At 34.7% G+C, this 16,266-nt stretch overlaps 1 protein-coding gene across 2 annotated transcripts in view; it reads right to left on the minus strand.

Annotated features, from left to right (window-relative positions):
* Positions 1–995: 995 nt before the first annotated feature.
* KIF5B (kinesin family member 5B) overlaps positions 996–16,266 on the minus strand; it is a 49,463-nt gene continuing 34,192 nt past the window's right edge. Inside the window, exons 16-26 of one of the 2 annotated variants that reach the window (XM_053225487.1) lie at positions 13,823–14,008; positions 13,172–13,289; positions 12,576–12,637; positions 12,370–12,479; positions 11,500–11,601; positions 10,084–10,144; positions 9,901–9,972; positions 9,626–9,730; positions 8,127–8,343; positions 7,242–7,392; positions 996–3,810 (exon numbers count right to left, since the gene is read on the minus strand). In XM_053225487.1, the coding sequence (XP_053081462.1) occupies positions 7,262–7,392; positions 8,127–8,343; positions 9,626–9,730; positions 9,901–9,972; positions 10,084–10,144; positions 11,500–11,601; positions 12,370–12,479; positions 12,576–12,637; positions 13,172–13,289; positions 13,823–14,008 (1,164 nt within the window). In that variant the 3' untranslated portion in view covers positions 996–3,810; positions 7,242–7,261. Of the gene's footprint in view, positions 3,811–7,241; positions 7,393–8,126; positions 8,344–9,625; positions 9,731–9,900; positions 9,973–10,083; positions 10,145–11,499; positions 11,602–12,369; positions 12,480–12,575; positions 12,638–13,171; positions 13,290–13,822; positions 14,012–16,266 lie in introns of both variants that reach the window. The other variant, XM_015074664.3, reaches the window with a different exon arrangement.

A 16,266-nucleotide genomic window follows, 5' to 3' on the forward strand; every position in this document is an offset into this window, starting at 1 on the left:
GACGTGACTGACTTTGAGACTTGCAAGGAATCATTTATCCTGTTTTTCCTCTGCAGTTCTCTGCTGCAACTAACAAATGAAAGCATCATCACATATTACTGCTATTCTGCAACCCCTAATAATTGGTGGATAAAGGCACTGATCATTAATGGCAAATAATAATCCAGGAAGAGAACAGACATTATGTGCCACCTGACGGAAGAATATCAGTATCTATGAAGCAATGCTGCACCTCTCTCAACAGAAAAGCTAAACCTGATGAAATCTGTGGATCCAGGATAAATTTATAGGAAATATAAAGGACCAAGGAGTTAGTATCAAAGGAATGTGAACAGCAAAATTTGGTAAACTACCGAACAAAGAACCTGCTTTCCTTATAAACTAATTACAGGGGGAAAAATGAGAAAGAGAAATGAAGTGGATGCTACTGCAATATATGGATTTTAATTGGATCTTGAGTCAAACAAATTGTTCATAAAATTGAATTTGTTTAGGGAATTATTCGTTTTTTTGGTGATAATGGTATCTGGTATTGTATGTTTTAAGGAGTATATACTTGAGAGAGTGTGGAAAATGGGAGGCAGAGAGAGAGAATCCCAAGCAGGCTCCACGTTCAGTCCAGAGCCCCATGCAGGGCTCGTTCTCATGACTGCAGAATCACGACCTGAGCCAGTATCAAGTCAGATGCTTAACAGACTGAACCAACCAGGCACCGCTTAACGAGCATGTATTTTAATATGCATAATATACTGAAATTTTATGAAGAAATGCATATATCCAGGATTGCTTTAATGTATATATGGGGGAGGAGGCACATGAGTGGGGGTTATGGATTAAACAGAATTAGCCCTGAGTTGAAAATCGTTGAGGTACTTGGACGTTCATTATTTACTGTATGCTTTTATATGTAATTAAACATTTCTATTAAAGAATTTAATATTATACACCCCAACACCCCCCCCCCCCCAAACAAAAAGCCAAATCACCACTAGAACTTAAGAACAGTCTTTCTTTAGTTTTCTCCAGCTAGGCTTGAATGATCAGTGAGGACCACCGAGTAAGCATTGAAAAACAAACACTTCTTACACAGGTTAATAAAACAATCAGGCTCAGATGAACAGAACCATGTAGGTAGGCTAAAGTAAAATAACATGGGTGAGACTGATTTCATTTCTGGCTCTGAAGTTTTCAGCCTACATATTTAATACCCACTGTCCAAAGAGTAAGTAATACATTAGGAAACAGAATATACATGAATATAATGACCATTAGTCACTATTCTGTCAAGACAAAAGGCCTCTTAGTCATATAAAATCAACCTAATACTTCATCAACTAAGTTTTAAGAAAGTTATTACTTTTCAAAAAAATTTTCCTCTTTATTTAAACATAAAACACATTTACAGCATGCAGGTTAACTTAAAATTAATTATATGGCGTCTTCCCAAACCAATGATCTTCGAGCACTGAAAATAAACCCACATACTCCACAGGTATACTCAAGACTCTTTTCTGTCACCTCATATCAAATTGAAAGTTACAAATAGTAGTTTAAGTTAGGCAAATAATTTAATTGCTCCCCATGAATAAATATTATTCTTTTATTTCACTGAGTTTCTCTTCTGAACCATTTATCAATACCATTCAGAGGAACGTTGATATTGTCAAAAAAAAAAAAAAAAAAGACACCGCAAATTGAAATAAGCGTCAATGTTCCATATGATCAGAAATTTTCATTTATAAGAGTAAATGCTGTTTAATGACCTACCGTCGCAAATAGAGCAGTTCACTGAAAACTAATTTATGAAATTCTTTGTACACTTTGTGAAAATTTGAAATTATAAATAGAAAAGAACCATTTCAATATTAAAAAACCCTAACATTGTGTATTCTGAACCACATGCTAGTTACAATTGTTTGTTACACAGCACCAATACCCGTGATACATCTAACAAGAGTGAAACTACCATGTTCAGATAAAAGAGAAAAAAAAAATCTGCTTCATTTAAGAGTACTGCCAAAGAAGCAAGCTTTCTTTTGAAAACAAAATATAAATGTCTATGTGAATGCAGCCAAATATTTCTCCATTTAGAAAACTATCATCATAAATAGGCTATAGCACTTTTTTTTTTTTTTTTAAGTTAACTGTATTACTTCAATCTTGCTGCACACCAAGGTTTCATCTCAATTTCTGGAGTGTTTCTTTGATCAAAAGCAACACAATCATTTTAAAGGTTGCATACTACAACAGCAAGGATTTTTGACTGTTAAAAAAATAAATAAATAAATTTATCTTTTAAATCAAAACTATTATAAAAGTGGAAATTACAATAGTTAAATAGAAAAATAAGCCAATTATGATCTGAGTCTTCTGACTATGGCTCCAAATTTAATACAAATATCTGTGTATAAAACTTTTTCAAAAAGTTAATTCTGCCAGCCAGATCCTAACACAGAACTCTCCAACTTTCTTTACTGACTGAATAACCTTAAATCCTCATCCTCTGCAAATTTCTGCTAATATAGCTGTAGTCACCCCACGCACAGATGAAGCAAATATTGAAACCTCTTTCCTTATTACTTTTATAGCTTCTGAAAATAAACTTGACGTCGCCTAATCAGCTGAGAAGAATGGCAAAAACAGGTACACTTAGTACTAATTACGAAATTAGGGGCTATAGCCAACACAATAATTTGAGGATTAGTGACTTGCAATTTATTATTTCCAGACTAAACAAGAAATAAATTATAGTGTATGACTTGGTGTTAACAGATTAAAAACACCTCAACGATTTCAGACCAAAATTAATCAACGTGTTTGTAAGTCCACCATATACTTGTCCTGTTCTTCCATACTTTTTCTCAATTTTCACAGACTATAAATTTAGAATAATCAATACAGCACTAACAATATAAAATGCTGTTTGATCGTGTAGTATCTTAATTCATTTCACTATATTAAGATGATAAATTAATCTGTCCAATTCTTATATTAATTAGCAGGCTCACCAGAATGAAGCAGGGTATTTTCATTCCATCAGGCCATATTGATTACAGAACTGGGAAGAGTCTCCAAACTCTCTTTCATAAAGTGAGACTGCTTTTGATATAAAATATTTCTATTCAAGATAATTTAGCAACAGGCATTTCATGAGAGAATTAAGTAGCATTGCTCAGTCTCAAATGCCTACTTATGCAGTTTTAAGGTTTCAGTGCTCAAACAGTAGTTTTCAGAAGCAAACTTCAGAGACGATACAAATAATTTTAACTCTGAAATCATTTCAAGGGATTTTAAAGTACAGTACTGACTGGATATATTTTGTGGGCATGTAGTGTTTTAAGTGGTAAAATTTAAGACATTTAATCTAAATGTTCCATTTTCCCTAAATAAGGAAGACATCGTAATAAGAAAAGCAAAATAAAAAGCAGTAGCAGCTAGGTAACTTAAACTGAGATTAAAAAATAAACACACACACAAAAAAAAGTACAAAAAGCACAATCCTATATGGTACAGTTAGCTTGGCACAGTGAAGACTAAATTTAAGACACAAAAGACAAACTGTGTAATAAATAGGACCACAGTTGTAAACTGTCATTTTTTTCCCTCCTAAGACGCCAAAATTGCACTCTAGTGTGTTGGGAAGCAGCAGAGTTTACAAGAAGAGTGGGTAGGAAACAGCTGTACAAGCCAGGTATAATTTATACATTAAAAAAAAGTTATAATTCTACAATTCCCAGGGGGTGGAGGTTATAGTCACTGAACGACTCTGCTTGGTATTATGTCCTCTTCATATTCAATTACTTTCAATGCCTGAAAATAGATGAAAAACAGAAAATATTTTTATTTATACAAAACTTGTTTCCAAACAATCATGAAAAAGATGGAAGTAAGTTCATAAAATACACCAATAGTTTAAAAACATTTTAGCCAACAGCTTAGACCACTTTCCCCCAAATTAAAAAGACTGGCAATATTAAATGATTTTATTCCTTTTCCTTTTACTTAAGTTTTAAACAGGGTAGTTTATAAGCAGTATAGTGCTTAAAAGGTCAGCCCTTTATTCTCCCCAAGAGAGTTATGAATGAGCAAATGAAGGAATTACATTTTTTTGTAAAAAGAAACAAATGGTTAATAAAACGGGAGCAGTAGACGATATCCATGACATTTTTAAGCCAAGGATCATGAACTAGCGAAGTTTTATACATGGTAGCTGGAAAAGAAAAACAAAAAGTGGGGGTTGGGGACAGGAATAGGGATATACAAGAGATACATGGAGTGGGAAAAGTAACCTTAAAATAAACAATTCCAACTGCTGTTACCTGGAGGCATCTTGTATTAAACTACCTCTTTACCTATGTGTTTAGGAAAACTCAACTTGTCGAAAGTATTATGCAAACTACAAGACCAGCCACGTAAAACTGGGTTCTAAAAGAATCAGTATTAATACACTGTTGTCTTTCCCAGAAATAAATCCAGTGTCTCAAAATGTTTCTTAATAATTAAAAATTTCTCTACATATTATCTAATTTTTCAACACTTTATCACTTATGAGGCTTGTATACTCCTCAATCATGGTTTAAGACTGCAAGGCTTTAAAAAATAACAATCACTATCCTTTGGCTCAGCAATGAAACAAACCTGCAAACGACTACTTCAAGTCTTGCAAACCTCATCTGGACAGGTTAGCTATCTCCCTCATGTGCTAAACTGCTGTCATTACACTGGGATCACCATTCTACTTTCAAGCTAAAACGTAGTTATATTTAAGTAAGGCCATGGTCTATCTTGTCTATAAATGATAGTGCAAAGTTTACACATGAATTCTGATGTGAGGACAATACCCAAAAAGAATAAACTTCTATCTGTATGTATATATATGCTTTGAAAATCCCTTTGCCTACCTACACTTCCAGAAAAGGCAACTTGCATCTACTGTACAACTGTTCTGTACTAGGTAACACTTTAACTTGTAGAATTCTCAAGCATGACTTTCATTCTTGTGGCAAAGGGGCTTCAACAAGTTAATTACTCCAAATGGAGAAAAACAGAGGCCACCTCTAATTGGCAGGAAAACCACTGTTTTACTGATGCAATACAATATTAATATTAAATTAATGCAATACAATATTAATATTAAACACATTATTACTTTATGTGGTAGTCTCATTAAGAATGGTTACTTATGCCCAATCTAATAAATGCTTTCATTACAACGAATAGAGGAACAAAGCTACTTACTATACATAGAAACAAACACACCCAGAGGTGGCATATGCTCAAGAGAACTAGCCTAGTCTCTTCAGTAAATCAATGTCATTAAAAAGGGGAGAATTTTTCTAGATTAAAAGAGACTAAGGAGGTCTAACTGAATGTAAACAGCAGTCATGGATTATACCCTGGTTTAGATAAACCAGCTATAAAGGACTTAGGAAAAAAATAACGATTAGAGAAATATGAATATGGACTGGTATTAGACAATGTTTAAAAATATTGTCAGGTGTGATACTATTGTGATTATAGAAAAAATGTTATGTTTACAGATACATTAGTTTTAGATCATAAACACATAATTTATTTTCATACTTAAGAAATTTAAAAGGAGTCAAAACAAGAAAGAAATTATATACAAAAAAAGTAACTTGTTGAAGTTCCTAAAAGTAGAAAACTCAGGATTCAAACTTATGGAACTCTGATGTCTGTACTCTTCACTATGTTACTCTCTTTTAAATCTTATACTTTGTGGACAAAAAAAATTTTATGAGTTATTGGGATATTTGAATCCTTCAGACTATTGCTTAATTCTCTACTCAAACTGAGAGCCATTCTTATCCAATGTGTCAAAGTAAAAATAAGCAAGATGCAAATAAGTGGACTTTAGTATTTGTCAGAAAGTGTTAATAGGTAACGTAATAATCTTAGTATTTTTAGTACCCAAAGCGTGTATACATCTGGGACTTTCTACACAACAAAAATCTGTGTTTCTGCTAGATGATGACATACTAGGCAGCTTATTAACTAGTCAATCATGTTGTAGAAGAAAATGTTCAGAACACATTGCCAAGTTAAAGAAGGCTACAAAGAAACATGTACTAGAATAGGAGCAGTATGTTATTAGAGTATTTATCAATAGTTAGAAATTTTTAATCTAAAAACGAAAATACGTGGGCACCCGGTGGCTCAGTCAGTTTGACTTTAGCTCAGGCATGATCTCATGATTAGTGAGTTCAAGCCCCCCATTGGGCTGTCTGGTCTCAGCACAGAGCCCACTTTAAATCCTCTGTCTCCCTGTCTCTGCCCATCCCCTGTTCATGCTTTTTCTCTCTCTCAAAAATAAATATTAAAAAAAAATTATAATATGTAAAGAAAACACCAGAAAGATACACACAATAAATTGTGTGGTATCTCTGGATGAAATGTATCTTCTACTTTGTGAGAATTCTTTACTCTCCTATAAGGAACAGACATTACCTGTACAACTAGAAACAAATAAAAATCACTTGCAATAGGTAAATGGAAAAGGATACATACAGGAATAACTCAAAAAAAAAAAGGGAAATATAAATGAGCCGGTAAATATATGAAAAAAATCCAACTTCTTAATAAATCACGGAGGTGCTTATATTAAAACAGAAGTTTAAAAACTATTAATATTCAATACTGGCAAAGATGCAACAAAATAGACAGTATCCCTGGCTATGACGCAATTTGGCCTAGTCCTTCTAGACAGCAATGTACTAGTATGTATCAAGAACTTTAAAAATATTCATGCTTTCTTATAATTCCACTTCTGGGAATCTTCTGAAAATAATCTAAAAGGTAAGAGAACACAAAAAGATATTTCACACTTGAAATTTTCCAAACTGAAATTTCCGTATATGAAATTCGAAATGTGAGACATCTTTTTATAGTAAATATAGAAAAAGAATTAGCATGCTTAATTTAATTAAATGTCCCATAAAGGGAATAGTTATAAGCCATGGTATATCCTTTAGACAAAATACAAGAGCTTTTAAAAATATTCCAGTATGTAAGGTTAAAGATGTTAGGAACGCAAACTTGAATATAAATCTAAACTATGATAAAAGACTAGAAGGAATTATGCCAAGTTACTTTTATAATCACATACATTAAAAAAAAAAAAAAAAACCCAATATGGATATCCAAAAAAGCAGTATTTAACAACCAATGGCTGAATATTTCCATGTAGAGCTGTGACTCAAAGCCAGATATAAACTACAAACCTGTGGGTAATGTGTAGAGGTTACACTTGTTTGCCTCCTCCACCTCGAACTGCTACTGGCTGGCTGTTCTGAACAAATGCACCTCCTCCACGAATTGCACTTGGATGAGTTGGAGAAGCTGCTGGATGTTGCCCAGGACGAATAGGTTTAGCTAGTGTGAAAAACAAAAGCTGACTTTAGCATAAATCTTAACACATGACTCTTGTCTTTATTCACAACAATTCCCAAATGTCGTTTTTCTTTGCCTTTTTGTTCCTCAGAGAATTCTTCTCTTTTTTTCAGTTATAGCCTTTTCTCCAGGACCTATACAATCCCTAGTCTCTTAAGAACCTAATTCCTGTATCAATAATTATTCTAAAACATGTAATATTGTTGCTAAAAGATTGCATATTCCTGTAAGTCTCTCTGCTTTAAAAATGCTCTCTATAGAGGGGCGCTCAGTTGGTTAAGCTGAGGTCTCAGGTCATGATCTTGTGGTTTCTAAGTTCAAGCTCCGGGTCAGGCTCTGTGCTGACAGCTTAGAGCATGAAGCCTGCTTGGGATTCTGTGTCTCCCCCTCTCTCTGCTCCTCCCCTGCTTACACTCTGTGCCCCTCTCTCTCTCTCAAAAATAAATAAACATTAAAAAAAAAAATGCTCTTTTTATAGCTTCACCTCCTCCTGACCATTTTTGCATGCTAGTCTAGTTCTTATTTATCTTTTTTTCCTGTGATGTGGCTATTCCTCAGTTTGCTCTTCATTCTCAACAATGCCACTCTTAGGTAAGTTAGAAATAAAGACAAGTACAACCATGACAACACAGAATCTGTCAATCAGATTACGTTTTCAAGTAAATAAAAACACTCAAAGTAAGCAAGGTTAAAAGGTTTTAATGTGTTCTACTAACCAATTTGTGCAGAATGTCCTCTTCTAGCCATATTCTTTGACCTGACTGCTTCCTTTATACGATCTACTTCTTGCTGATAGCGTTTGCGATCACGAGATGCATTTTCTTTGGCTTCTTTCAGTGCTGACTCCAAAGCTTTTACCCTCTCAGCTGTAGCTCTAAGTCGCTTTTCCAACTTAGGAAGTTCACAGCGAAGATCTGCATTATCACGTACCAACTAAAAGTACATAAAGAAAATAAGGATTTTAGCTTTAACCAGATGAATTGAAGAAATATGAATGTTTCATAACTTCTCGTTAGAAAAGAAAACTACATTTTATATTAATGTTTTCCATTTATCTAACAATTTAGGCAGCAATAAGCAAAGAATACATACATCCATACAGATCCATATGTGTGTCTCACAAAATATAACTTCATTTAATTTTGGGAGGGGTTGAGGGAAAGGGTTCTTTCTCCCCACTAGCCAATGATGGGAAATTGTAACATCTGGTAAATACCATGTTAAGTGTTAAAATCAAGTTTTGAAAGCAAAAAAAGGCTAAAATTCCCTTAACTTTACTCTGGTGCAAACATCAGGTCTACAATAACGAAATGTACAATTGAGTGCACTAAGAAACTTTAAAAATAATTAAGTCACATATCAAGGCACAGAAAGCAAAACAATAAAAACCCACATAGTTTAGGTAATGTGAAAGCATTATTTAAAAAAAAAAAAATGAACTGCCTCATTATTTTATTTATTTCACACTCTGGGGCATTAAATGTAAAAAGACAAAAGACAAAAAAATGTATTTGTAACTACAAAGACCTATCTATTGAAGATTTTTAAATTACCATGGGGGTGCCTAGGTGGCTCAGTTTACTTAAGCGGCTCCTGATTTTGGCTCAGGTCATGATCTCACAGTTTGTGAGTTTGAGCCCTGCATCAGGCTCTGTACTGACAGTGAAAAGCCTGCTTGGAATTCCTTCTTTTTGCCCCTCCCCTGCTCGTGCACTAAGAAAATAATAAAACACCAAAAAAAAATTTAAGGGGCACCTGGGTGGCTCGGTTAAGCATCTGACTTCGGCTCAGGTCATGATCTTGCAGTTCATGGATTTGAGCCTCTTATCAGGCTCTGTGCTGATAGCTCAGAGCCTGGAGCCTGCCTAGGATTCTGTGTCTCCCTCTCTCTTTGCCCCTCTCCCATTCATGCTCTCTCTCTCTCAAAAATAAACATTAAAAAAAATTTATAAAAAAATGTTTCTTAATTACCATGAATAACTGAGAAAAACTGACAAGACTTAAAATCCTAGAAAAGAAATACATGGCCTCTTGATAAAAGGGTTGTTAAAAATGTTAAGTTCCCTAAAAACTGCTAGTGATTTATTTATACAATTGCTTGATTAAAATAATGGAACAGCTCAGGGTATGAAAATTCCTTAGTACTCTGAAATATATAAACACTCCTCAATTTTTTTCTTAATTTGCAGCTACCATAAAATACACTCTCTATTACCTGTTTGTGCACTTTAGTGAGTTGTTCAAGATTATTTTCAAGAAAGGAGATCTTCTGCTTTTGAGCAGCACTGCCTCCAGTGTCATCAGAATCAATCTCGGCACTCTAAGAAAAGAAGGTCAATGAATACTACAAAAACATTAAAGATTAAAAAAAAATCTAACCTTAACTACACAGAAATTGTTTTGATAATATAAAATTATTTCACTTATGAACATAAATAATCATAGTAAACACCACTTATATAAATACCCACCTCAGCATTATTTTATTACCTTTTTAACTCTGGTGGCCAAGTCCTGAACAAAGAGCTTACGCAGGTTGTGTAAAGTCTGAAGTTCTTTTGCCTTGAATTAAGAACAGCAATGTTTTTGGAATTTGGTCTTTAACTTTAGTCATAAGCCAGGGGAAACCCATTAAACATCCCACTATCTTATTTATTTTCAAGTTTTTCTTACCACTGTCTCTTCCAAACCTTTCAAGTCTTGTCTTGCTTGTTCTCGTCTATCTTGCATGACTCTAACAGAAGAATATACATAATTTTCAAGTTGAATTTCATAAAGTCATAGTTTTATTTTCAATAAATTTTTATGCCTTATAATTTCCTTCTAAATCTATAGTTTATTAGGAAAAAAACCCCTTATAGCAGAAGAGATGAAAAAATGCAGAATTCAAAGAATAAGGAGTGGTTCTGATATCTTAGTGCCACATAGAACACACTGCTATTTATCCAAAATAATTCCTATTAAGTGGGAATTAGAGATTATAAATTATTGAAGACTAAAACATTTTATGTATTTTATATTAGAATTATTCTAAACAAAATTATGGTTGAGATTCGCTAGTTTTTATAAAACCAACTCTGAGTTGATCCTGATCTGTGACCATCCTAATAACAGCAGTTCCACTTACAAATCGTCTTTCATAAATTCAAGATAGGAAAAGTTATAATCATGTGTTTTGTACCTGCTCAGATTCTAGAAAAATAAGTACAGACTATATTTTTAGTATGTTAGGAAAAAAGTAAATGGTGAAAACCTCTGTTCAAGAGGCAAGGCTGAAACAGTAATCGTCTTTTATGCAAAATCAAATCTGACAAAATTCAATTTTTTTGGCAGACCCTGAAATCTTTGAAATGACTTAATGTCATGTAAGGTATATTTTTACAATGGATCTTCAACTAATATGGTAGCACAGAAATCTGAATCTTGACTATCAGTGAAAAATACAGTATCTTGCCTTTGCTAAACTACAATAACATATAGTATATTATTGCCAAGTTTTAAGGTATAAATCAAACCAAATCAGAGGTTTAAGAAAAATACCCTTTAACCTATACAAACTGAAAAATGTATTCATTGGATATAGCAAGAATAATATCGGCAATCCTCTAATTTAGTTTTTATTTTTAAAAAATTTTTCAGTTTTAAAATTTATTTTGAGAGACAGCGTGCATACAGGGGAGGGGCAGAGAGAGGATCCCAAACAGGCTCCATGCTGTCAGCACAGAGCCTAACTTGGGAGTTCGATTTTACAAACCATGAGATCATGACCTGAGCTGAAATAGAGTCAGACACTTAACCAACTGAGCCACCCAGATATCCCCCTAGTTTTCATCTTATTTTATTTTTTTTAATGTTTATTTATTTTTGAGAGAGAGAGCACGCAAGCAGGGGAGGGGCAGAGAGAGAGGGAGACACAGAATCCAAAGCAGGCTCCAGGCTCTGAGCTGTCGGCACAGAACCCGATGCGGGGCTCGAACTCATGAGCTGTGAGATCATGACCTGAGCCAAAGTCAGCCGCTTAACCGACTTGAGCCACCCAGGCGCCCCTCTAGTTTTTATTTTTAAACTTGAATTAAAACATTTACTCACGTAAGTTCATGTAGTTTTCTGCTCTTTTCCTGATCTGTAGCTTTCAATTTCTCATGCTCTACTCTCAGACGTTCCTGTTCTAACATCATTTTCTGGTTTTGGCTGACAAAAGAAAAAAACATAACACAGTATCAACAGCATTGTTTTCTGAATGGCACCATTAAAATGTTTTCATCAAATTCTTTAGTTCTATAATCTCATCACTGAAATACTCAAGACTACTTGTTATCCTGTCCTCACAGCAGGGAGAAAAGAAAGGAAGAGCACGTGGCTACTACTTTCAGTCATATAATATTTTTCATATTTTGGTTTGAAATCATGACTCTCATTCTATATTCATCATTTCCCTGAACCCTTGTCCCTAAATCAATTAGGTATTAACATTAAGATCCACATGTCAAAATTTATCATTTTTTGTTAGTCACCTCTGGTTCTTACTCAAATCATGATTTGATTGCAGACCTCCAATTTCTATAAATTCTAGGCTACATATGCATATGGCTATGGAAACAGGGAAAGCCTCTTCTAGAAAAACTAAGATGACAACAACTATTAAAAAAAACTTCTTGAATTAAAATAAAATAAAAACTTAAAAACTCCTAAACCTCACAATTTCCAATAAAGTTTTTTTCTCTGTTAAGAAATTTTCAAAGAGGAAGTTAATTTTTAAAAATTTCATCTGGAACTTAGAAGTTATGCTCATAAGCTAAAAAAAATCTTTATCTTCAAGTCAAAATGACAGTATCAATGAAAAATGCAGGTTTCTAAAATGGACATACTGTCCATCAATAATTTACTATTGCCTCTTGCTAAATAGTCCATCTTTCTGTGTTACTTCTAATATCTTAGAAGGAAGAAAAGTTTACTTACTCTTGAAGATCAGTAATAAGTTTTTCTTTTGCCTCAACTTCATCTCTCAAACTACTAATTTGTTTTTGATGTGTTTCTCTGTGGCTCTGGATCTGCTGTTCAACAGCTTGCTAAAATTATTGGGGGAAAAGGATGTTAAGGTAAGATTAATCAACATAAGAGTAACGAGTTCAAGTCATTAGAATCTAATGCTACATCAAACTTGCCTTAACTTCATTTGCAGTCTGAACTTTATTTAAGTGCTCCTTTTCCATTTCATGCACTTTCTCTGTTTGGGTAGAGAGAGAAAACAGGAGAAGAAATAAGCCTTAAAGTTCTTCCTATAAACCAAGGAGCAAATAGGTTTAATGAGGGATCTGTTGCTTAACAGTACTAGACTTTATCCAAATGCCATACAGTAAATCTTGCTCTTGAAGTTCAGAACATTTTGACTCTTAGTTATATCCATTGTGTTATTAGTATTATGGTTACGGTTTCTTTTATTTTCTTTGCCTAATCCTGGAACAGATTGGTTAGGGAATGGTAGGGAAGGAGATAGCTTTCCACCACATCCCCTATATTACGATTTATACATATATATACAACCTCATGACTCTGTGGGAAATTCCTAGATTGACCACTTCCACATTCAAACACAATTTTGCAAAAATATGTGTCAAAGCCACATTAAAAGGTATTATTTGTTTCCTATTGCAAATTGCCCATATTCCTACTATATTCTATCAGTTTGAATATAAGTTTACTACAGTTATACTAAGGGAAGAATATAGACAAGAAGTCATAAAACACTGAAAGCTAATACCTTGTGCACGAAGTTGGACTAGTTCTTCACTGAGGGAATCGACAGATTCCTCTAGCTGTCTTTTCTTTTGCTCCACATTTTGAAGGTATTCAGTCAATGATTTGATTTTGGCTTCATGCTTTTGGGAAAAAATATACTGATATGAATAAAGTGCAAAAAAATCTTACACGCACATTTTACAGATAAAGTTAACAGAAAGCAAGGTTTTATCTATGTATCTAAATATATATTGCAACAATAAAGAATTTAATCATTGAAATGGTCACCTGTTTAACTTATAACATTTGCACATTAAGGTACTGAAAGCTGACATATGAGATAATATTCTTACTATTATCTCCATCTAATACTACTCTCTTTCCCTCCTTATGTAATTCCTATCTTGGTGAAGGACCTCATCCATTCAGTTGCCAAAGCCAGAAAATGGGTCTTGCAGTTTTGTCTACCCTAGAATTCTTCAATAGTCAAATCAGTTACAGCTTTCTAATAAATTTCTATACATGTCAATAAACATAACCCAGTTAAATTCATTCATGTTGCTATACTGCAGCGAACCTAGGAAAAAACTACTTGCATTACCCTTTTAATTGTTACCCAAAATAACCTATAGAAGGTCATTTTCCTTAAACTTTGTTCTATACTAATACATACTTGAGAGATACGAAGCTGGCATGCTGCTAACTCCTTTTCATTTTCTTCCATTTTTTTGTTGCTCTCAGTTTGCGTGCTTTCTAACTGTTTGCAGCGTTTTACCATTGTTTTTACTTCTGATTTCATTTTGCTAATGTAGAGCCTTGCAACAGTGAACTCTTCATCTATCATGCCAGTTCCCTCAGGCTGCTGTCAGAAAAAAAAAGAAAAATTAAATACAATAATGTTTTTTAATGCTTGCTTGCTTGTTTTATTTATTTATTTATTACATTTATTTATTTATTTTTTTTAATTTTTTTTCCAATGTTTTTATTTATTTTTGGGACAGACAGAGACAGAGCATGAACGGGGGAGGGGCAGAGAGAGAGGGAGACACAGAATCGGAAACAGGCTCCAGGCTCCGAGCCATCAGCCCAGAGCCTGACGTGGGGCTCGAACTCACAGACCGCGAGATCATGACCTGGCTGAAGTCGGATGCTTAACCGACTGTGCCACCCAGGCGCCCCTACATTTATTTATTTTTGAGAGATAAGAGTGAGAGCAGGAGCAAGGGAGGGGCAAAGGAAGAAGGAGACACAGAATCCAAAGCAGCCTCCAGACTCTGAAGCAAGCAAGCAGTCAGCACAGAGCCTGATGCGGGGCTTGAACCCACGAACTGTGAGATCATGACCTGAACCAAAGTCGGATGCTCAACTGACTGAGCCACCCAGTCGCCCCTAACGTTTATTTATTTTTGAGAGAGAAAGAGAAAGAGAGAGAGAGACAGAGAGAGAGAGAGAGGGAGGGAGGGAGAGAGGAAGGGAAGGAGGGAGAGAGAATCAGACTCGGAGGGAGGGGCAGAAAGAGAAAGAGACACAAAATCTGAAACAGGCTCCAGGCTCCGAGCTGTCAGCACAGAACTCCACACGGGGCTCAAACCCACGAACTGGGAGATCATGACCTATGCCAAAGACAGACGCTTAACTGACTGAGCCACCCAGACGCCTCGCCTTCCTTATTTTGTTTTTTTAAAAAATGTTTTTAATGTTTATTCATTTTTGAGAGAGAGAGAGAGAAAGAGACAGAGACAGAGGGTGAGCAGGGGAGGGGCAGAGAGGGAGAGGGAGACACAGAATCCAAAGCAGCCCCAGGCTCTGAGCTGTCAGCATGGAGCCTGACGTGGGGCTCAAACCCACAGACTGTGAGATCATGACCTGAGCCAAAGTCAGAGACTTAACCAACTGAGCCTCCCAAGGAGTCCCCTGCCTTCCTTATTTTCTAAAACTTAATGTTAATACATGCTTGCAAGAGAAAAAAAAAATGCAACCTAAAAACAAACAAAACTGATGACACTTGCTTCTTTCTATTTTTGATTTCCTCTTCATTCCTAATCATATGTGAGTCCAAATTAAAACTTTACAAATACTGATGTGTAGGTGGCAGAGGAAGGATGACTCTTAAGCTCACCAAAAGAACTGTGGTAACTGTACATTCCTTAAGTTTCATTACAAAATTCCAGTACAATATTCAGTGTCAAAATTAAGTGGAGCTTGAAAAGGAAGAAATTAAGACTGTCTTTGTTTGCAGATAGGATTGTTTAAAAAAAAAAACAACTCCTAAAATAAACTATCATAGTAACATTGCAGAATACACGATTAATATACCAAAGTCACTTTCCTATATACCAGCAATGAACAAGGGAACCTGAAATTAAAAATACAGTGGCACTGACATTGTAATAAAAAGAAAAAAAGAATTATTTAGGCATAAATGTAATAGAATAGGTATAAAATCAATAGGACAAAAGAAATCAATGTAGAACTGAATAAATGTTAGATATTCTATATTCATGGAAAGAAAGACTCAAGATGTCCATTCTTCCTAACTTGATCTATAGATTTAACATAATCTTCATCAAAACTCCTGCAAGTTATTTTATGGCGATCAACAAATTTGACTCTAAAGTTTAAAGGGAAAGGCAAAAGACCTTGAATTTCCAACACAACACTAAAGAACAACAAAATCAAAGAACTGACACTACCTAACCTAAAGACTTACTAAAGCTACAGTAATCAAGATGGTGGGGTACTGACAAAAGGACAGGTAACTAAAACAGAAGAGAGCCCAGGAACAGACACACACAAATACAGTCAATTGATCTCTGACAAAGGGGCAAAGGCAATTCAATGGAGATTTTTTTTTGAGAGCGACAGTGAGAACACAAGAGAACAAATGCACACACACGCGTGAGAGAGAGATAATCTTAAGCAGGCTCCACACTCAGTGCAGAGCCCACATCTCTAGACCTATAAGATCATGACCTGAGCCAAAATCAAGAGTCAGACACTTAACCGAATGAGCCACCCAGGTAACCTGGAGATAGATCTTCAAGATTCAGTCCTAGAAAAATTATCCAGCCACATGTAATACAATGAAGCTGGACAGACCCTTTTTATCTCACAGAA

Source organism: Acinonyx jubatus, chromosome B4 (genome assembly GCF_027475565.1).
Source record: "Acinonyx jubatus isolate Ajub_Pintada_27869175 chromosome B4, VMU_Ajub_asm_v1.0, whole genome shotgun sequence".
NCBI lineage: Eukaryota > Metazoa > Chordata > Mammalia > Carnivora > Felidae > Acinonyx > Acinonyx jubatus.